At 46.8% G+C, this 22854-nt stretch overlaps 1 protein-coding gene across 1 annotated transcript in view; it reads right to left on the bottom strand.

Annotated features, from left to right (window-relative positions):
- Positions 1 to 17506: 17506 nt before the first annotated feature.
- The window catches only part of LOC146835045 (voltage-gated potassium channel KCNC3-like), an 89626-nt gene continuing 84278 nt past the window's right edge, over positions 17507 to 22854 (bottom strand). Inside the window, exon 3 of the mRNA XM_085602707.1 lies at positions 17507 to 21302. Coding sequence (XP_085458833.1) covers positions 20490 to 21302 — 813 coding nt within the window. The 3' untranslated portion in view covers positions 17507 to 20489. The remainder of the gene's footprint in view (positions 21303 to 22854) is intronic.

Below are 22854 nucleotides of genomic sequence, written 5' to 3'. Positions count from 1 at the left end.
GTGACAGCCTGGTTAAGGCCATGGACCAATACTTCAGTGAAAACGAGGGGTCGGTGTCGTCCGCGTTGTCTCTGTGGGAAGCCTTTAAAACTGTGATACGCGGACACGCCCTCTCCCAGATAGTGGTGGCCAAGAAGGTTAGGAGCGAGGCGGTGGCGAAGCTGGAGACTGACATCTCGGGGCTGGAGTCGGCCTTGGAGGCGGGTGTCACGCCGGAAGGGCTCCATGCCCTTAGCCTGAAACAGTTCGAATATAGGTCCCTGGTCACTGACGCGGCCAAAACTATGCATAGGGAGCAGCAGGGCCGATTGTATGATGCCGGGGACAAGGCGGGAAAGTTGATTGCGTGGCTGGACAAAAAGGAGAGAGTGAATCGTGTGGTCCCCGAGTTGCGTGTTGCGGATGGTGTGTGTGTGACTGAGCCGGATGAGATTGTGGAATGCTTTGCCGACCACCTCCGGGCGGTGTACTCCCCGGTGACTGACAGGGATGAGGATGACTCTCGCCTCCTACTGAGAGACATTGCCCTGCCCGGCCTGTCTGTTGAGGACCGGGAGCGGCTGGACGCCCCCTTGTCGTCGGATGAAATAGCGACCGCGATTCGCTCCCTTCGATCTGGCAAGGCCATGGGTCCTAACGGTCTGCCCATTGAACTGTACAAATTGCGTCCTGATAAGCTTGCGCCCTTCCTCAGCCGCATGTTCCACGACTCTCTTGCGGCGGGTTCCCTTCCGGCCGACCAGCGCTTGGCCACTATAGTCGTTATCCCCAAGGAGGGCAAGCCGCGAGACCGCTGTACTTCTTACCGGCCGATTTCACTGCTCAATGCGGAGCCTAAAATCCTGGCGAAAGTCCTGGCCAATCGCTTGTTGAGTGTCGTGTGCGACCTTATCCACCCGGACCAATGCGGCTTTATCCCGCATCGCAATACCGCTCTTAACTTGCGGCGTCTTCACGGCGCCCTTGCCAGGGCGGAGTTCCTCTCCGAACCGGCCGTGTTGGTTTCTTTGGATGCCACGATGGCCTTTGACACTATTGAGTGGCCATTCCTCTGGGCCGTCTTGGCTAAATTCGGCTTTGGAGAGGGATTTATTGGCTGGGTGAGGCTCCTCTACACGGAACCCATGGCTCAAGTGGTGGTGAATGGGCGGGTCTCTCGGCCCTTTGTCCTCGGCAGGGGCACGAGGCAGGGGTGCCCGTTGTCCCCTTTGCTCTTTGCTCTCGCCCTGGAGCCACTCGCTGCTTGGCTCCGCTGGGAGCCCTCGCTTAGGGGGATCCGGTGGGCCCCGGGCTTCGAAGATCGGGTCTCGCTGTATGCGGACGATATTCTCTTGTATCTCACCTCACCGCGGCAGTCGCTCAACGTCCTCTTTGACGTTCTGACTTCCTTTGGGAACAATTCGGGTCTCACGATCAATTGGTCTAAATCCTGCGTCTATCCCATCTCTGGTGGTCCTCCTCTCCTGCCGCCTCGGCTTCCGATCCAAATATCTCTGAGTGGCTTTAAGTACCTGGGGATATACGTTTCGCTGGACCCGGCGGCTCGCTATGAGCAGAATCTCCTGCGCCCACTTCGGCGATTGCGAGAGGACACGGCCCGGTGGTGCAGGCTCCCCCTGTCCCCGCTGGGTCGGGCTGCGCTGTTTAAAATGATGTCCCTTCCCAGGTTCCTCTATGCACTCCAGAACTCCTTCGACGTTATCCCAGTGGCTTACTTTCGGGAGGTGGAGAGCCTGCAGAGGAGACTGGTGTGGGACGGGCGGGCCCGTATTGCTCTGGCTAAGCTTACTCTCCCCTGGTATGACGGGGGCATCGCGCTTCCCGACATTCGCAGGTACTATTGGGCCTCGCAGCTATCGGCCATTAACCATGCCACGTACGCGCCTGGCTTGAATCCGGCGTATGAGATGGACAAGTTCCTGCTTCCCGGCGGGAACTATAACAGGGCACTTTACTCCCGCTCGGCCGGCCGGACCCTTACGGGTCCTACTAAGATTGCGGTGCGGACCTGGAGGGCTGCCACTGCGGCCATGGGCTGGAGTGAGCGACTAACATGCGCCACTCCTTTATTTGCATCCGACCGCCTGGGCAGCCTCTGGACTACGAAGGGGTTTGACCAGTGGGATACGATTGGCATCAGCAAAGTGGGAGACCTGTGGCATAAGGGCGCGGTTAAGACCTTCGCGGTGCTCCAGGCCGAATATGAGCTTACGGACAGGGAGTTCTTCCGCTATGCCCAGGTTCGACACGCCCTGCTCTCCGTCTTTGGGGAGGGGACCAAGATCCCGGTTTCCTCGCCTCTCGAGGACCGCATACTTGACGGACATGTCCCAGACAGTACAATTTCTTTAATTTATAAAAAACTGATTAATCACCGGGCTGACCTCTTTGTGCGCCTCCGGGAGGCTTGGACGGGGGATGGGGTGGAATTGGATGACGAGGACTGGCAGTCTGCACTGTCGTCCCCCAAGGAGGTCGCCATTCCAGCCCGCCTCCGGTTGGTACAGCTTAAGATTCTTCACCGGGTATATGTGACGGGTCCTCGCTTGGTCTCGATGGGATTTTCTGACGACGGGCTCTGCAAGCGGGGTTGTGGGCTCAGCGCCACCTTTCTCCATATCCTGTGGGAGTGCCGCGAGGTGGCGGACTATTGGCGCCGGGTCCATACTGTTATGGGACAGGTCACCGGGGTTGTGCTGCTGCCGGAGGTGCGTCGCTGTGTCCTGAATGTGTGGGAGCCCAACGATTACAGCGTGGCTCAGACTCGGTGGGCGGCCCTGGGTAACATGATTGCCAAGAGAGATATAGCGCAGCTTTGGGGCGCCCAGCGGCCGCCCACCGTGTCAGTATGGAAGGAGAATATGGACTGGTGTATGTTCAGGGAGAAGACTGTGTATGTGGCCCGTGGTAAGCCGGGGGCATGGGGTAGAATCTGGGGGCAATGGAATGCGTATCGCGGGGGTATCTGTACGCCCCCCCTGGTGGACACCGATATCGCCATGTCCCCCTGACCCTTGATGGTTCCTGGCATCTTCTGGAATAGCTACTTATGGGCGTTCATCCCCCTTGACCCCCCCCCCCGTCCCCAGCCTCCCGGTACTCCTTTCCTTAGCCGGTGGCTTAATGTCCTGAACTGGAGTTCCCCGGAGGTAACCTGCCTCGCACGGTCTGTTCTTATGCCTCGCCTGGTGTTGTTGTTTTTTCTTTTAGTTTTGTTTTTTGTGTCTGTTGGACTTAAGTCTCCTGGTCCTTTTGAACTATCCGGGGCCACTACGGGGCTGAGCCCCAGGACTTGACTGCATCCCTGACAACTGTATATTTCACTCTGTACCTGGCGGCCGGCCCTGGTGGTTGTAGGCCCGTGCTTGTAACCGAATTATTGCTTAATAAAACCTTTTAAAAAAAAAAAAAAAAAAAAAAAATAGTGGAAACACTGCCCCTAACTCTAAATGTTGGCTCATGGGGGTTGTTGCTATTGGTTATTGCAGCAATTTCCATTACATTGGTTAAGTTATTGTTACGCAGATGATCCGATAATTCTACCCCCCTGTTACACTGGGGCGCCTTGGAAATAGAGTCTATACCTAGGATATTTGCCCTAGGCATCTTAGCATTAAAATCTCCCCCCAAACAGATATCAAAGCCTTTTTGAAGTTGTAATGTAGAAATAAAATCGAACAAGTTAATAAAATTCATGTTTGGTAGGGTTTGAAAATCATTATTAATAAAAATTAAGTAGGCAAATAGATACGCCCCTTCTATAGATTAGCGCCTGAAATGTGTCACTTTTAGTGTCTAGGACCTTGACACTACCTCCAGCAGAGACATTTACCCAAATTGAGAGCCCACCTGATGGGTTGCCTAACTTGGGAGTTGGGGCAACAATATTAAAACATTCAAACCCTTCAAGGTATAAGTCTTGCATAGCCCAGGTCTCCTGAAACATAAGGATGTCCTGTTGTTGAACTATTTTTAACCAGTCTGGAAAGGTTATTTTAGATGCCAAACCAGCAACATTCCAGCTTAGTATGTGTAAGATTGTATCAACAATAGACTTAATTGGGGTATCATGCTCTAGTGGCTCTGGTGAATGAGTACTTAGTATGGGGGTGGTCTTGCTGAATACTGGTGAGGGTAACAGTCAATCCTGGCTTTCCAAACCAGACAATACTGAAAACCTGTTATGTATATTTAGGAAGGGAGGGTCATTAGTTACAAACCTGGGGGTCGGTTTGTAAAAATAACCCAGTGGCAATGACCAAATGTGAGTTGGGTTGATGGTATTAACCTCATGTACCTTTAGTAGTGATCTAACCATAGATTTCGAAAAATGATCACTACGCAGTCCCCCTCTATGTTCTTTGATGACACCCCCACCCACCCTACTCTTCGTACCATGATGATGCCATTCATATTTGATACCCTAAACCATCTTTGTTTAGATAGCCTGTCCGTGCTCTTATTAAGCAGTTGAACCCACATTTCTTCTTGGTTTTGCTTGAGGGGGGGTACCCCTACTAATACCAATACATAGGGACATGCTGCTGGTGGTAGGCTCAAACCCTCCCTTCTAGGCTCGAGGGTTCTTGTTCTCGATGGGTCAGGGACACCCTCGCTCAAACTGCCTAGCCTAGGATTTACACTAACTGGATTATTCACACATTCCCGTTGGGGGATAGGGGGCATATGCGGAACGGTGCCAGACATACCTCTAACACCACCCAAGTTAGAGAGATTTTCAGGCAAACCAGTATGTTTCAATAGTAAACACTCCTTAACTTTGCCACATGTCCCACAAGAACCAGTAGGTGTGATAGACTGCAAGTTAGAACCAGAGTTGGGTGCAGCATCAGTCAGTAGGGTCGGATCCCCCACCCTGATAACAGCAGGCTCAGTAGGTTTTTGTTGTAGGCTTAATTTGCTCACAAGTGTCTAAGCGATCTAATCGCCTCCATAAACAAGTAAACATTTTATCTATTAGATCTTTAATACGTTCAAAACAGTGTCTACGACAGAGTTAATAGACGTGTCTCTAAATCCGCTGTGATAAAGGGTAGAGAAAATGGAAAGGGACTCAGTCTTAGTGCTAATAGGACAACACAGTTCTTTGTTTAATTCAGTCTCTGCAATAACAGCGTTCTGCAAGGGCAATGGGGGATGTATCCATGAGCTCATAACAGTGCAGGAAGAGCTGGAACGAGTAGGTTGTTTCCTTTTGGAACCGAACAGGCTTTCCAAGCTTCCTTTTACGTTTGGACCCTAGAGTAGTGGCAGGTATTGGCGAGCCCATATTTAACAGTGGCTCGGCGGTATTGTCTCCCTTACAGTTCTCAATAGGGAGATCCACATTATCGTGAGTGGGTCCAATAAGTAATATGGGGCTGGGTGTGATTGCCGGTGCACTACTGGATGTGGAGGGAAAAACAGGATCGGCTAGAGCAGCTTCTGACAGGTGACCAGTCTGTTGTGTCTGGAGTCCAAGGGATAGGCGCCTCTCAGTTACTTTGATCTCATTAGAAACTATACTAACCGCCCTTTCCATCATGCTGTCGATCTGGTAGTGGCAGGCCGCAGAGGCATTACCCCATTATGTTTCCCCATAATTTGTGCTTGAAAATACGAAAATGTTAATTTTCGGTTATATGGGCAATCACCTCAGATATTGTAATAGTTGATTGATGTAAGAGGGGTGGCCCAGCCCTGCCTCGTCCCGGCACTGACGGGCGCAAACGGGCCTGCCCCTGGCCCAGGCTTTGCCCGGGCACGCCCGCGTGCGTCCCGCGCTGCGGGAGCCCTGGGCTGATTTTATGTGCCTCCGGGCGCAGGCAAGTCACGTAGGTGCCTTCTGGCGCTGAGACCGGTGGGGGGTGCAGTCCCTGGGCTGCAGTGCAGCGTGGCAGGAAAGTATGGCGTGCTGGAACAGGCTCCAGCCCTGCGGGAGCACTGGGCTGATTTTATGTGCCTCCGGGCGCAGGCAAGTCACGTAGGTGCCTTCTGGCGCTGAGACCGGTGGGGGGTGCAGTCCCTGGGCTGCAGTGCAGCGTGGTAGGAAAGAGTGGCGTGCAGCATGCTGGAACAGGCTCCCGCACTGCGGGAGCCCTGGGTTGATTTTATGCACCTCCGGGCACAGGCAAGTCACGTAGGTGCCTCCTGCTGCTGAGACCGGTGGGGGGTGTAGTGCCCGAGCTGCAGTGCAGCATGGGAGGAAAGTGTGAAGTGCTGGAAAAGACTTTAACAATATTCACTATAAGGTTGTAAAAGAGCCTGATTCTATGTACTCCCAATGATTGCAGATAAGGGCCTAGAAGGGGACTGTAAGGCCTTTCCCCCTGGGCATCGATGTTGGTGGTTTCTGAATGGTATCTTTAGCGGGGTACTCTAGTTTACTCCTACTGCCTCAGGGCTAAGGTTCTATCTCATTCCAGATGGATAACCAAGTAACTTCCTTTCTTCACTTGACTCTCCACAGACAGTGATAGGGAGAAGTCATGGCTTACCCCAGGAGATGGTTGAGGGACTGTATTTCAGATCTATTATAAGATATGTAAGCATACTCTATAAACTCGGGCCATATTTATAATTAACTCACTCAATGCAACACAGCAAAACATCTTGCTGTGCTGCGCTGCGTTAAAGGGAGAGCGCAGGAATGCACCCTATCTTCAACACATGGCACATACCTGCTCTCTGCCTGTGCTGGCACACAAACTACTACCTAACGCCATCACTGGCACCCTTGCACCTGCATTACAGGCAGGATTGTTTTTGTGCATGAAGGGACCCCTTCCTTCTGAGGCAAAATGTAGCACATGTAGAAAGAAGAAATAACAAGAAGAAATAAAGATATTTCTCCTCATTACGCCTCCCCAGGGAAGGCGAAGCATTCTGACGCATTCCCAAGCCTACCAGTATTGGTAAATCTGGTAATGCTTCAGAATCCACGGGTGGATGCATGGGAACACCCACACTCCACTCATGGAACGTCTTACTGGGGCAGAGTAACTCAAGGCACTGACTTGCGCTGCCTTGCATTACTCCAGATTTGCCAGGCAGGGCCACGCAAGATGGCCTTGTATTGCAAATCTCATGATAGGTTTTGCATCGACCTGCACATCCTTGATAAATATGCCTGACTATGACCAGTCAGAGCTTTACCTTTTAGAGAAACTAGGGACCTAAGTCACAGGAGGGTGGTGTTGTATAAACCCCCCCCAAACGTTTTTTAAACACATTTTATTTGGTTTTATTACAGCAGTCAACGTGCATCAAACATTCTCTCCTGGAAATAGCCCAATCGCAGTGGGCTTAACTTGTTATAGTACCAGTAATCAGGTGCTAGGGTACAAAGTACAGTGAAAGCATATCCAACTTACGTAACTCCTACCCCCTTCCACCCTGCCTCCCTCTGAGTTGCTCCCCAGTTCAGCACCTTCATTCTTTATCTGAGTGTGGATTTGGTTCTGTGGAGTGGCAATAGACATCCCCTTGTGCATGACAGGGATGACCCCCCCATCCAGGAGCAAGGGCTGTAAGTGGGTGAATACAGAGGAGCAGGCATGCTCACTCACCCTCTCCCAACTTGCCCTATCCTGCGGATAAAGGGGGAGGAGAACGTCCTGGTGTGTGGTCACCTGACTGCAAATCTGGATGTTTTAAACTAGCGCCTCGAGGCTCGGGCCCTATCTATCGATCCAATACCTCTCCAAGCTCCTCGCAGCAACACCTCTCCCTCAAATCCCGCCTATTTCTCAAGCTCCATCTTCCATGCAATGACGCGGGCCCCCAGCCAATTTCCAGTGTCTGGTGATTTTGCTTTTAGCTAAAATGTATGCCAAGTCTTGGAACCTGCTTGTTACACTTGTTTTGGAGGTATGAGGGAACAGTCCCAGTAAGCAGTGACCCGGCGTACAGGGTATTTCCTTCTCTTAAACCCTGCATATGTTGCCATTATCTCCTCCCAGTAGGTTTGTAACAGTGCCAAACCATATGATATGTTATGTTATGTTATACAGCTTATAGAGCGCACGGCTGCCCAGCAAAGGGGCGTCCCGGCGCTAATAACAGTCAAATGGAGAAGACCACCAGAAAAGGCACAGGGACCTACAGTGAAGGGAAACAGATGAGTCTTTGTTGCCTTATGTATGAGGTCTGCACAATTGGACCCGCAATTCGGGCACGCAGCATCTGTAATGTCAAAGTATCTATTACTACAGTTAGATGTGAGGTAGGCTCTATGAAATATGGACACATTGATCAACTTGAATCTGGCGTCTCTGAACACCTTGGGTATTCTGTCTAGGATGTCTGTCCAAGTACCCTCTGGGGTCGGTATCTCTAGGTCTCCCTCCCATTTGGTCCTAAGTGAACCTAGTGGCAGAAGGACATCCCCCTTAATGCTTTGTATATAAGGCTGTCACTGCACTGTAGGTCCCTGAGGCTGTCGCCGCATACTGACATGTTTTTCATGTGGTTGAGGTTCCACCAGGCCCGTTTTCCATTACCTACAAAATGCCATCATCACTGTCCCATGCAATAGGAAGTGGTCATGTGGTAAGTTAAACTCAGTTCTGAATTCGTTGAAGGGGATCAGTTCCCCGTCTTGGACGAGATCCCCCACATTTGTCGCCCCAGCAGTCACCCACTTAGTCAGTCCTCCCCAATTTCCCCTGTGTGGTAGCATAGTGAGGATGGTGATGGGAAGGGCAGGCGAATACGGGGATTTCCGTCTCGTATTTTGGAGGCAGTGGGTCCATCTATTGCGTATTACTTGAAATTCCCTTGTATCACCATCTGCATGTCGCCCCGTTTGCAGGAGTACTTCAAGCAACCGGTCCAGCGAGGGGAAGAACTGTCCTACTGCTCTCTCTGGGTGTTGTCTGCCGGTTATCCACTGCGTAAACCACTGCAATTGCTGAGTGAGATAATATGCTTCAAAGTCCGGCACTGCCAGACCACCATCAGTAACTGGTCGGTGCAGTGTGGTGAGCTCTACCCGCCTGCATCCAGCTCCGCACATGAACTAAGTGGTCAGCGAATCCAGTACCCTAAACAATGCTCTGGGTCTCCATATTGGTAGCACTGTGAAATAGTACAACAGACGCAGGAGGGCCACCATCTTTAGCAGCGTCACTCTCGTGGCAACAGAGTTTAGAAGCAGTTTCCAAAACTCCATATTCTTTCTCAATGATTTGCCGGCGAGGCCCACATTCTTCTCTAGGAGGTCAACCTGGTAGTGAAAAATTTGGACTCCCAGGTACTGTAAACAACGCAGCTCCCAATGCAATTGGTCTAGGCCCAGTGAGGGATCTCGATCTGCTTCTGTCTGGAACAGGCTGGATTTTTGGCAGTTAACCTTTAACCCCGGTAGGGCCCCAAATTCCCCTAGCATGTTCCTAAGTCCAATCAGGTCCTCTGCCATGTCTCCTAGGAAGAGTAATAAGTCATCCGCATATAGGACTATGCAGTGGTGGCGGTCAAACATTCGGATCCCCTGGTACCAATGGCCCTATCTGGCCGTGCCATTGCTAGTGCATACAACAATGGAGTAAGGGGGCATCCCTGTCTTGTCCCTCATCCAATAGCATAGCTGGCAGAGATGGTCTGCCCTGTGCGAACTCTTGCATGGGGTCTTTGTATAATAATCTGATCCACTCCAAGAACCCCCATCCTAGTTGCATCTGCTTCATCACTTCATATAAATATGACCACTCTAGACTGTCAAATGCCTTTTCTATATCGCCACTGAATTTCACCCCTTGGGGGCGGTGATGTGTATCAGCATCCAAGATTGTCAAAAGTCGTTGTATGTTCAGAGCTGTGTTGCATCCTGGGATGAATCCCGCTTGGTCGTGGTGCACTATTTTCGGCATGTACTGCAGAAGCCTGTTCACTAATATTTTACTTAGGAGCTTGTAATCAATATTAAATACTGAGAGCGTCCGATAGACCTTGCAGTCATTCGCCAGTTTGCCTGGGTTTAGCAAAGGGATCATTAGCACTTCTTTTGTGGACATGGAGAGGCTCCCTGCATCTCTGGCCACTTTGTATAAGTCTTCTAGTTTCAGGGCTAGTGCAGTCCTGGTATTTGTCATTAGATTTCCCCGGGAGTCCGTCAGACCCTGATATCTTTCCTTTCCCTAGGCCCTTTATTGCCGCCCTGATTTTCTGTACTGAGACATAAGCCCCCAGTTCCTGAGTCTTCTCCGCCGTAAGGGTTTTGAGGAGTAGGGGCTTCAAATAAGCCCTCAGTAACCTGCCATCGTGTTCTATGGTGCGTATAACTGCAAGTAATACCTAAGCAGATGGTGATTGATCTCAGCATGCCTGTATAGCATGGTCATCTCATCAACCTGTATTTCAACTATCACTGAACACCCTTTCGCTGGTTTGGCCAAACACATCAATAGTGTACCCGTATGGTCAGGCTCTGCATGAACCCTGACCATGTAGTTTCCATAGTCGAAACACCGGGGTGTCCCACTTGGCTAACTACTTGTTCCTTACTTTCCAGCAGCTGCTGGGGAAGTGCTGGCAGCCCGGGTCTACGCTTCCCCGCAGGGTTGTGATCAGATATGATGAGGATATGCATTGATGCATGAACTTCTGGGGTGCATATAAAGGTGTCTAATCATAATCTCTTGTCTGTGGATTCGTTTGGCACCAGGTATCTACTAGTCCCCATCTAGCTTGCCAGTCCCAGAAAACCCGAGCTTTGCAGGTTATTGGTGCATCTCATAAAGGTGGTTGTGAGCGCTTTAAGTTGGGATCCGCCACACAATTAAAGTCCCCTCCCATTATGGTCGATTAAGGAAGGAAAGGAGCTAAGGGCCCCGAAAGGTTATTCAGAAAGGTTCCCTGGTTAGTGTTAGGTGAGTGTATGTTGACAAAGGTGATATCCCACCCCTCTAGTTGGTCTGTCACCACCACATATCTGCCTTCCTCGTCTATCACATGCCCCGTGTGTTGGAAGGGCACTCCTGCCCTAATCCAGATGAATGTGTTGTGCGCATAGGCTGAATACGTGGTTAAATAAACTTGGCCCCTTCAAAGCCTCTGTAATGCCGCTTCCTCTTTAGCCGTTAAATGCGTCTCTTGAAGGAATGCTACATGAATGCCCCTCCTGTTTAACAATGAGAAAACCTTATATCGTTTTGCCATCATGTGCATCCCCTAATATTCCAGAAGAGGAATTTATACTTCATTGGGGCCACCATTGTTGCATCCTACTAGCCCCCACACCCTCCCTCTGCTCTGGGGAAACCCTCTGAAACATCCATCGACTCCACAATGACCATGTTATAGCGTTCCAGCAGGTGCAACTCAGAACCTTACACTCAGTTAACTCCCAGCAAACACCCCAAATTCCACACCCCAGGACGAGCGGGAAATGGCCCTCCATCCAAACTCACAATCTTCACACAACTAATCTCAGGCACACCTGCACATAACTCTAACTAAGAGGGTGGGGGGTAGCACATTTTCAGGCTCCGAAGCAGAGTTGATCCACCCAACCAGGCGTACAGAGCATAGTGGCAGTGGTTCAAAGAAGATATCTATATGCTCTCTTAACACATCTCAGCTATCTGGATCCCTCCCTTCACCATGGCAATACATTGTTCTTCCTGCAGTTTGAATGAATTAATCAAACATTCCTGGAGTGACCACTGGCAGATGGGCATTGGAATCCATCGATGTCACGGAGCTATGGTCAGAGTCTGATTCTCTACTCTCAGTGCCCTCTGAGGGCGATGGTGGTCTGGCCCCGCTGCCGCTCAGTGATGCCACCGCTATCGCTCGTCTTCACTCTAGGCAGACCTCTTCTGATGTTGGGGCCCCTGTGTTGCAACGCCTAACATTGCGCCAGGATCGGGATCTGCAGGGGTGTCTTCCAGGTGTGCGGTGGGTAGGACCTTGATGTGGGTGTTGGTCTAACCAGTCCCACACCTCTTGCAGGGATTGGAAGAAGTGAGAACCCTCTTCAGTTGTCACTCGTAATTTGGCTGGGAAAAGCCTTGCATAGTGTATGCATTTTGCCAGAGCACTTTTTTTTACTTCAAGGAAGGACAGTCTCTATTTCTGCACATCTCTAGATAAGTCTGGGAACATCTTGACCATACTGTTTCCCACCTCAATAGTCTCTTTGTTCCTGGCCTGTTTCAAAATCAGGTTTCTGTCTTTATAGAAGAGCAGGCACCCAGCAGGGTTTGAGGTGGGGCACCGGGGAGCAGGGAACGCGCTGGGACTCTATGGCCCGTTCCAGTGCAAAGAAAAAGGAGAGGCACTCTTCAGCTACCTCTTCGTAGAGCCATTTTTCCAAGTACGTCACCATACAGTACCCTTCAATTCGCTCTGGGAGCCCCGCAATGCGAATATTGTTGCATCTCAGCTCTAGTGTTCTGACCTTGGCCTGCAGGGCAGTAAACCGCTCAGTTGCCAATGATAGCGCTGGTGTTTTTTCCTTTCTATCTCTCTCAGCTGCGGTGACCCACTCCGCTAAGCAGCAATGGTCATCCATCAGGATCCCCATGTCCATCGCTAGGTGATCAATTTTCGCCTCGAGAGCTTTGCGAGAGTCAGATGGAGATTGATCAGCAAGAGCTCTAACTTTCCCATTCCACACCATTGGCGCCAAGCCACACCCCTAAACCCCCAAAAGATGTGCTTTGCGTCCCCCAGATAAATGTCTTCTGATGGGTCTGTGTAGGTTAAGTGTCCTCTGAAGTGATAATGTAAGGCTGAACACCACAGGGTGTTTGTACGCTGAGAACAAGAAGGCATGAGCAGGGTTTGTTTGAAACTCAGGGTACAGCTCTGTGTTACATCTTGTTTCTTTGTTTGATATTGTTCATTGAATATTATGGTTGTATATGTGTTACTTGTATTTATTTACCCTGTGATGTCCAGCCACTCCATGGCAACCTCGGAGCTTCTACTATGGAATTTGGAATGGTGAGATGGGCAGAGTAGTGAAGGAGCTGGATGGAGCAGGGGTCTTTTACTGTACAGGTTAAATAAACCTTTCTGAACGTATATGGACTGGACCCTTCTTAAAGCTCAGCCTCAGGAAAAATCAAGGGGTTGAAGAAGGAGGGATGAGAAAAGGAAATGGATGGTCAAGACCTGAGAGGAAAATCATGGTAAGAAGATGGGAGGGAGGAAAAGGAGACCATGTTTGAGTATCAAAGTACCCCAAGCATCTAAATTGGCATCTCTATATCAGGAAAATGGTCTAGGGAGAAAACAAAAAGTTTAGGGAACTTTAGCTAAAAAGGCCAAGTCCTACAATGGTGTGGTACCCAAAGTACATAAGGTATGGAATGTTCCATTAACTTTCAGGAATCCTTTGAAAGAAGAGTTATTTAGGCTGTTTGATGAAGGTGTGATAGAGCCCATAGAAGCCTCAGAATGGCTTAGTCCCATCGTAATCGCAGGAAAATCTAACGGAAAGATTTGCATGTGTGTGGATTTGAAGGATGTCACTGAATGTATTTGGATTGATAGGCATCCATTACCCCGCATTAACGAGATGCCTGCAAGTATATCTGGGGTAAGTTTTTCACCACATTAAATCTGTCAAATGCATACCACCAGGTCAAATTACACGAAGACTCAAAACATTTAACTTCATTCTTAAAACCAGAGGGAGCTTACCAATTTATGTGCATGCCTTTTGGCCCAGCATCCACTTCCGCTGTCTTACAAAGGGTCATGCAAGAGGTGTTAAAGAATACGTCTAATGTGTTGGTATTCCAGAATGATATATTAGTGTGGGGAAGGACAAGAAACAACATGATGAAAATCTGAATGTAGTCCTAAATAGAATAGAGAAGACAGGACTAACTATAGGTCTACCTAAATGAAAATTTTGTAAAACGGAAGTAGAATATTTAGGACACGCATAAACCTCTGTTCTGACGGTATCAAACCCAAACTTAACTTATTAGAGGCAATAGAAAATGCACCGGCCCTGAAAGACAAAGATAAGCTGAGATCTTTTTTAGGTCTTGCTGAATATTATGCCAAATTTGTGCAATATTTTGCTGAAAGAGTGCATGTTCTGCGTAACATCATGAAAAAGAATGTTACATTTGTATGGACATGGTACAACTCTGTGTTACATCTTGTTTCTTTGTTTGATATTGTTAATTGAATATTATGGTTGTATATGTGTTACTTGTATTTATTTACCCTGCGATGTCCAGCCACTCCATGGCAACCTCAGAGCTTCTACTATGGAATTTGGAATGGTGAGATGGGCAGAGTAGTAAAGGAGCTGGATGGAGCAGGGGTCTTTTACTGTACAGGTTAAATAAACCTTTCTGAACGTATATGGACTGGACCCTTCTTAAAACTCAGCCGCAGGAAAAACCAAGGGGTTGAAGAAGGAGGGATGAGAGAAGGAAATGGATGGTCAAGACCCGAGAGGAAAATCATGGTAAGAAGATTGGAGGGAGGAAAAGAAGACCATGTTTGAGTGAAGAATAAAAAAGGGAAGGGCATCAAGGTAGGAGAGAAAGGTGTAGGGGATAATGAGAACAATGTGAATGGGGGGAAGGACAGAGAAGAGCAGAGGAAACTAAAAAGAGGAATGCAGTCAGGATGTGGTAGAATGGAGACTAAGGTGAATAGTAAAATGAGAACAGTTGACAGGAATTAATAATTGGTGAAGGCATGGGCAGACAAAAACAAGGGACAAGGACTTAGAGGAAGAAAAAAGAGAATGGCTGGGGGAAATAGAAGCTATAGGAACTGAAGAGAGTGAAAGGAGAGAAAAGGGCAGTGTAGGAAAAGAGAGGAAATGGCTAACGACAGGAAAACAACAGAGGAGAGAAAAAGAGGGACACAGGCTGGATAAGAGGAAAGGGAGGGAGACAAAGTGAGATGACAACACAGAGAGCCGGGCTAAAACACTGAAAAGGTAATATGAAGAGTGGGGGAGAGGAGATGGACAGGAGGGACAAGAATGAAGGTCAAAGGTAGCTATCAGGGCGATGATGGAATGAAAGAAGCTAATAAAGTTGTTGGATGTTGAGCTGGGAAAATAATTCTTTATTTTAGCCTTTTTCCACACAGCTTAGCCCCAGCACCAACCAAGCAGTAGTTCACACAATTTTGCGATTCATGAGTTGGGGTGCTTTTGTCTTTGAAGCCTTGGGGCTTTTTTTGGTCCCAGTCTGACTCTGTTAGCAAGAAACAAGACCCAATATCACAAGTGAGCATCTCACCAGGAGTGGCTGCACACCAGCTCCACCAGCTTCTTGGTGCAGTATGCAGCACCATTAGCCACACTTCGCAGGCACCAAGTGCACTCTGTGTGCCTGCACACGAAGGGGCATATTTACAAGGGAATTGTGCCACTGAAACGTCACATTTTTCGATGTACCGCTGGCCCAATGCCCTGCTCCATATATACAAAGCGGGGTTAAGCCATTGTGCATGGCTTAACGCCACTTTGTAAATATTGTCCCCTTTCACTCAGGTATCTGCATGAAAGGGGCGTGCAATGGGTGTTGCTGTGGGCGTTCCACTTTAACACCCATTGCTTTTTCACTCTGCCCCAGATTTATAAGGATCTGTAAATCTGAGGCAGCGCCGCCAAAAACGCCACTGAATAGTAGGCGTTAGGTTGACGCAACGAGGAGAAATACAGTGGGCCTCATTTACAAAATAATAACGCAGCGCAGTGCCGCAATATATTTTGCTGGCCGAGCTGCGTCAATGTGAAAGCACAGGGATGCATCATATTCACGACAATACGACACATTTGTGTGCTTTCTCCTGCAATGGTGCACATTTGGCTGCCATGCGCCAGTGCAAGCACTCTTGCGTTATGTTGCAAGGGTGCCTGCGCTGCGGGTATGATTGTTTTTGTGCCAGGAGGGATACCTTCCTGCACAAAAACGGCCATTGATGGTATTTTCCTCTTCCTATGCGTGCTGCTCAATGCAGTATGCGGCATGAATAGAAAGAGGAAAAAGCAGGGAGAAATAAAAGTATTTCTGCACGTTGCGCCACTCCTACACCTCCCCTGAGAAGGCGTAGGATTCTGACGCATTCCCAGCTTTACAAAACTTAGTAAATCTGGGAATGTGTTGGGTTCTATTGAGGTTGCATGGGAACACCAACAGTAACACCCATGGACGCCTCTTTCATGCAGAGTAATGCGTGAAAAGGGCCCATATTTACACGACCATGAAATGTAACGCAGGGTGACTTTACGTGGCATTGCAACTATATGGACAGGCACACTATGCCATCGGTGTGTCAAAAAAAGTGACGCACTGGTGGCGCAATGGCCTTGGAAATAAGGCCCTTTTGATTCTTCTCGTTTGTGCTCTTTCTATTTGTGCTGCATTTTGCAGCACACATAGAAAGCAAATTGCCTTTAAAGATTGATTATGTGCAGGAAGGATGTTTCTTCCTACACATAAACAATCATTCCTGCAAGACAGACATGTGTGCCTGCATTGCAGGAAATCATCCCTGCAAAGCAGGCACCTTTGCATTATGCCGCAAGGGTGCCTGTGTTGGTGCTAGGTAGCTTTTTTTAGCACCAGTGCAAGGGAAAACACGGGTGCACCGCATTCTTGTAAAGAAGACGCATCCCTGCATTTTAGAAATGACGCAGCGCTAATAAATTGCTTGCAGCGCCACGCTGCACCATTTCCTAGTACATTTACCCCAAAGTGCCTTTGCAGTGCTGAGTGGTAGCCCATCAACTGCTATGGATTGGCAATGATGGACTCTTCTTCCCAATCACCAGAGCAATGTAACCATTGCATGGTGTAACCTCCAGGAAATGCAGTAGGCGCATCTAAAACGTGAAGAACACAAAAAAAGCTAATAACTGAAGGGGATCATCCAAAGCAATCTAATGGATCAACAGGGCTGGCTTAAAACATATGAATCTGTATATAGATCTGTATTTGATCTGGCTTAAAAAAGCGAATCCTGCTTTCCCAGTACTTGAGATGGAAACATTTAGCACACCCCCAAGGTGGAGGAGTAGGAAGGGTAGGGATGCTTATATGGATCTGCTGGGGTCCTCTCGAAGGGGGGTTGCAGTTAGGGAGGGGTCTTGGACTTCTTACAAATCAGCATGGGGTGAGCCATTCAAACTTTACTGCCTGTGTTGGGATGTGCAGACATTTTATGTGCACCACCTCACTGGGATTTGAGGGTGGTTGAAAGCCACCAAAATGTTGGTGATTTGATGTATAACAGGTTCTATTTGGAGTTCCAGGCCTACCTCGAAAGTCAAGGTATCTGGTTGCAAACCCCACAGAGCTCGTGCCAGTTCACCACTCTTTTAATGGTGCGATGGCAGTGTGCGGATACTGTGCAGGTTACATTAATCTACGTATTTTATTCGTTTGCTATAAAGAGCATGATGAAAAGTTTTTAATTTTGTCTTAAGGAACCATTCATATTGTTTCTGCTTGGCTATTATGTCACATCTAGTCTGCAATATATGGGATACAGTAGCCAAAAATAAGCATAACCCGGATATTGTAAGTCACCAATGACGTATGATACTGTTTATTATTTGTGTTTATACTTTCAGAGAAATCACAAATGACTTTCCATATTTCTGTATATGTACAGAGCTCGTGGTTCTTTTTCATTTATGGATGTCACCATTTTCTACTTTCAGGCTACATTAGGTACCAATGTATAAATATTCTTTGTTGTCATACATCTCTTTTATAGCTCTTCAGTACCAGACACATTTACACAAATGTGATGTTAGGCAAAATCGTCTGCCCAGTGCCTGCAGAAGTAAAACGCATGACTGTGCTGTGAATATGTGAACCTACTTGCAAATGCAGAAAAATATATTTATTTGTTATCCCAGAGCTCCATTTCGGCTTTCAGCTTGTACTAAAGGATTCATTTAAAAGCGGTCATTTGTTCAGATGTGCAACAGTTCTTACAATTGATGTACTTGGTTACAAGTTGGTCATTACAATCGCAAGATGTTTACACAAAACATTGTAGCTAATACACGAAGTGGAGTCAAAAGAGCACAAACATCTGAATCACACTGCATACGAAAGCCAGGTATTTGTATGGATTACATACCTACAATGGATCACATAGACCATGCATAAGGGTAATGATAGCAGCCATTGTAAGGATTGCTGGAAGCTTTAGCCATCATATGTAGGAAGGAATCTCTAAATGGGGGAGGGGAGTCAAGCGCACAATAGTGAGTTGAGTTTCAAGGACCATATGAACTCAGTAATAGACTGAATTCTCTCCGCTGAGTGAGGAGAGCGTTCAACAGTGGCCCAAATAACTCTAAAGATGCACAACTTGAAGGTGTCCTGTTAAGTTAGCCGGTGGAGATTGGCTAAGCATAATGACTAAGGAAACAAGTACCATCATGAATAGCTTTGGTGATGATGCAGGTTGTAGAGTATTCTGCAGGCAAAACATTTGATCTTGTCTGGCGTGGCGAAGTCATGTAGATCTGGTAGAAAGTTTTTAAGTTAATCACTTTTATTTACCTCTGCAGAATTGAACAGGCTCCTAGGTGTAAAGGAGGGGGGTGGGAGGACAAGTTCCTGATTATTGATATCAAATAGTTGGAAAGAAGAATCAGTAGAGGAGATAAATGATTCCAGGAGCATGCACACGGGAAACTGATCTACTACTGAGAGTATCTTGCAGGAGAGCAAGCTGTGTGTATCAGCCTATGGATTACATAAGAAGAGAAAAATATATTATCACTAAAAGAGGTAATGTTAAGGAAAAATAGGCCTGGGAATTGAGCCTTCATGAATGCCAGCAGGGAGGAGGGTCTGTGTTGAAAGCAACGAACACTATGAGACTGAAAGGAACCATTCGGAGAAGTTAGAAAATAAGTCTGGTACCTTATATGTGAAGCACAAGAATGCTGTTAGCATGGCAGGTGATCAAAGGTGAAGGCTGCAGAAAGAACCAGGTGAATAAGAATAGCCACTAGTCTCTGGACACTGCCCATGTTGTATGTGGTTAAGTACATCATCCTTGAGGGCTGGCTCTGAGTCTAGGTCATCAATGGTCTTCAGTTCTGTGGCCTCTATTTCCTCAATGGGAAAGAAGTTGTTTCTGCTGGCTGCTGGAGCCCTTCAACATCTGTTGGGAGAGTCAGTTATTTGCTGCTTGCATGAACTGCAGGTGGTATTGGGTGTTTCTTGTCTTGGTGAGGAGCAATGCCATGTTTTTCATACTTGTATGGAAAATGAGATCCAATTCCACCAAACCATTCCTTCTTGTAGGTGGTTCAGTTATGGTGCCAGTTTGAAGTGGAGCTTTCAGTTCTATGGACATTTTTGCAGTTTTACTTGAATGAACTGGCCCTATGAGCCTTTCAGAGTGTCTTGAAGTCAGAGTCCTGTATGAGGGTTGGGTGGCATGATCAGGCTGAAATGGAAGTGATTTTCTAATCAGTCATGGTCACAGAGCTAGAACTGAAATGACGAGAGGTGTGTGAGAGTTATAGAAGTTAGTGATGTGTATGTTTCTGCTGAAAATAAATATGGCATGGTAGTGGGGAAAAGAAGTATGTTTAACGTGCCTTGGATATTGAGATAATAAGTCACAACCATGTTGTGGAAGAAGACGTACTGGGGTGCATTTGGAGAACTAGTCAATCTATCATGTATTTGAAGAGCGCAGCTTGTCACCCTAGTGGGTATACAGGCGCTTACTGGTCTCATTCGAACAGCCAACTAAGGAAGGAGTAAACACTCGAAGTCTCTCTCTGTTGGCACCCAGCAAAGATCTCAAGAGCATAGAAGAGACTGCAGGACCACTTGAGAGATTGAAAGAGCACAGATGAGACTGATGGTTAACAGCACAGAATGTGTGAACATAGCAGAAACTGCCGGAGCACAACACAGACTGTCAAGGCACAGACTTTATAAGCAAAGCATAATGCAGACTCTTGTAGCACAGACCAGTCTGCCAGATGCAGCACGGACTACTCTAGCACAGCTGGCGCTGCAGGTGCACCAGAGACATAGCAAAAGCATACCTTAGAGGAACCATTACATGTAAGCAAAGCACAGTCTGCAGGATCATGGCCAAGACTGCAGAGGCACATCAAAGACTTCAGAAATTCCAAGTGCAGAATACAAGATGACTGAAAAAACAGAAGGTGCACAGGAGGAGCTTATCATACAAAAGACTTCAGAAGTATTCATGAGCAGAGAGGTAGAGTAGGAAAGGTTTAGCGGACCAAAGAGAGCAAGAAATCAGCAGTATCTCTTTGTGAGCACTCCAACAGTCCTCATTTCCCCCTCTTTTTCTGCTAAACCTTTTAGAGGTCGTGCCTTAATGTACTAAATGGTGTAAGAACGTTTTGTGGATCCCTGCGCCTGTACGTGTTAGCACATTAGCTTTGCAAATACTTGTTGTATACAAATTGCTGTCATTTATATAGTAAATTTCCATTTATATTAAGAAATAGTACAGTACACACCTTTCTGGATATCTCGGTGGTACTATTTATTTCTGCTAAGCTTCATCTTCTCATGTGCGATTGCAATACTGTAATAGTGCTGAAACTTGACCATCAAGATTGGAATTGGTATCACAATCGTTAAGATGGCCGCCATTGCTGTCAACGCTGCTGCCACCTTCCCAAAGTTGGTCATTGGAATCACGTCTCCATATCCCACAGTTGTAAGGGTGACCACGGCCCACCAGAAGGCCGTATAGATGTCTAAAAACTGGAGTTCAGAAAACATGTAGTGGCTTGTAGCGTAATACTCTGCGTAAAACATTAGTGTAGAAAAAAAGATAGTTTCAAAAGCCAAAACAAGCATCAAAATAAGGATCTCCTTGATAATGGATCTAAGTGAACCCAATAGGACCCTGATGATCAAGCTGTCTTTGAAAAGCATGAAGAATTTAAGTAATCTGAAGATGTAACTTATACGCATAAATCCGAGAACTATCCATACAATAGCTATCACTTTATGGTTTCCCACAGCAGAAAACTCAATGAATACAGGGAAAATGGAGATAAAATCAATAATGTTCAGGATGCTTTTCATAAATTTCTTCTTGTCTGGACAAAAGGCGAAGCGCAAGCAAAACTCAACGATGAACCAGACGGCACAGAAGAGCTCCACTTTAAGCAGTGGGGTGCTGTGGGTGAGTTCTAGCTGCACCCAGATGCTGGAGCTAGCATTGGATAGGTAAGTCACTGTGGGCCGTGTGACATTAGCCTCGTAAATAAACTGATCCCTTGTCTCTGAGAAGAATATCATGATTGCTCCTATGGTGATGAGTAGGGAGACCAGCATCATGCACTGAAAAGAGAAACATAAGATTATTTTATTTCATTTTGTTGTATTTTATTAGAAAGTTTTAAAATATATCGCAAACAATATCTATAAAAATCATAAACATCAGTCATCATACAATGGAAATCAATTGTAAAACACAAACAGTGCGGTTGACCGATGTTCAGCACCTCAACTTCAAAGTAAATATAAAAGTCCTTGGTCTGTGCAACAGCGTCCGGAGCTAGCCACACTTTTGCTCCACTGAGAGTCAGATACACAATTCTTTAAAGAAAGGGACGGTGCACCAGAGAATGAAGTCAAAAAATCGCTTCCAATTTATCCAAAATTATCCTTTATTCTTGTTCTTAATCTTTAAAATCCAACCACAGCCAATGCGTTTCGTTCCAATGGAACTTTTGTCAGGGCAAAAATTCATCAAGAATTGGATCCACAAAGGGTACTAATTCCAACCATCCAAAAAATCGATATGTATCCAATAATAACATCCAATACCGGTCCACAGACCTCCATTAACGATGAACAATAATCAAATCAATGATGTAGTTATGATTCAGAGTACTGATGCACATGAGTCCATGGTATTAGATTTCAATAAAGTATCAATCCACAATCCTCCATAACTAATTAGTAGTAGTAGTACAGCAAAAACAAGTAACTGTGTATTAATCAGCCAAAATCACGGCCATGATTTTGGCTGATTAATACACACTTGTTTTGCTGCCCTGACGAAGTTCCATTGGAACGAAACGCGTTGGCTGTGGTTGAATTTTAAAGATTAAGAACAAGAATAAAGGATAATTTTGGATAAATTGGAAGCGATTTTTTGACTTAATTCTCTGGTGCACCGTCCCTTTCTTTATACAATGGAAATCACGCTGTTAAACAATAGAAACTATCCAAAATACAACTTATTAGTTCTTTTCTGAAACTCATCTATCAAGACAGGGGTAAACAGAGGTTGTTGCTTTTATCACTCTAAGGTCTGGCTGCTGCTTGGTTTTTCGTTTTAGTACATTTTACAAGTTCCGTCACTAATTTAGCTAGACTTCGAGAGTTATGAGGCTCCTCAGAAATGACAACTCCAATAGTGAAATGAAATATAATACTCAAATTAATGTCCCAAACTTTAACACAGGCCATACCGAGCTCTTAATGAAATTAATGCAACCCCTAATGATTGATTTAACCATATTTTCTAATGTAGATGATCGAAGGGGCTGCAGCATCATCAGCCCTCCGGTGCTATCTAGAGTCATATTGACGCCTTGTTGCTACCCAAAATATATTAAAGCAAAAGGTGGGAGCAGAGCCTTTAGAGAAACTTTGAGCCTTTAGAGGACGCAGCTACAACAGAATAGGACTACCTGAATCATACCCTTAAAAATCAAGAGGTTGAAGCATCTCGCAGAAATGCAGATGTGCAACCAAACAAAAAACTGACTGGTTTTGGAACATCTCTCATATTTTTGCCTATGCTGAACTTTCAGGAGTCAAAATTCAATGCTTCTGGTTAATTACCCATTACCAGAGTAATGCCTCATGGCCTAGAACCTGA

The sequence above is a fragment of the Triturus cristatus genome, chromosome 4_2 (genome assembly GCF_964204655.1).
Source record: "Triturus cristatus chromosome 4_2, aTriCri1.1, whole genome shotgun sequence".
NCBI classification, from domain to species: domain Eukaryota; kingdom Metazoa; phylum Chordata; class Amphibia; order Caudata; family Salamandridae; genus Triturus; species Triturus cristatus.
The sequence above is the reverse complement of the archived record's forward strand: the minus strand, read 5'-3'. Positions and strand labels throughout refer to the sequence as shown.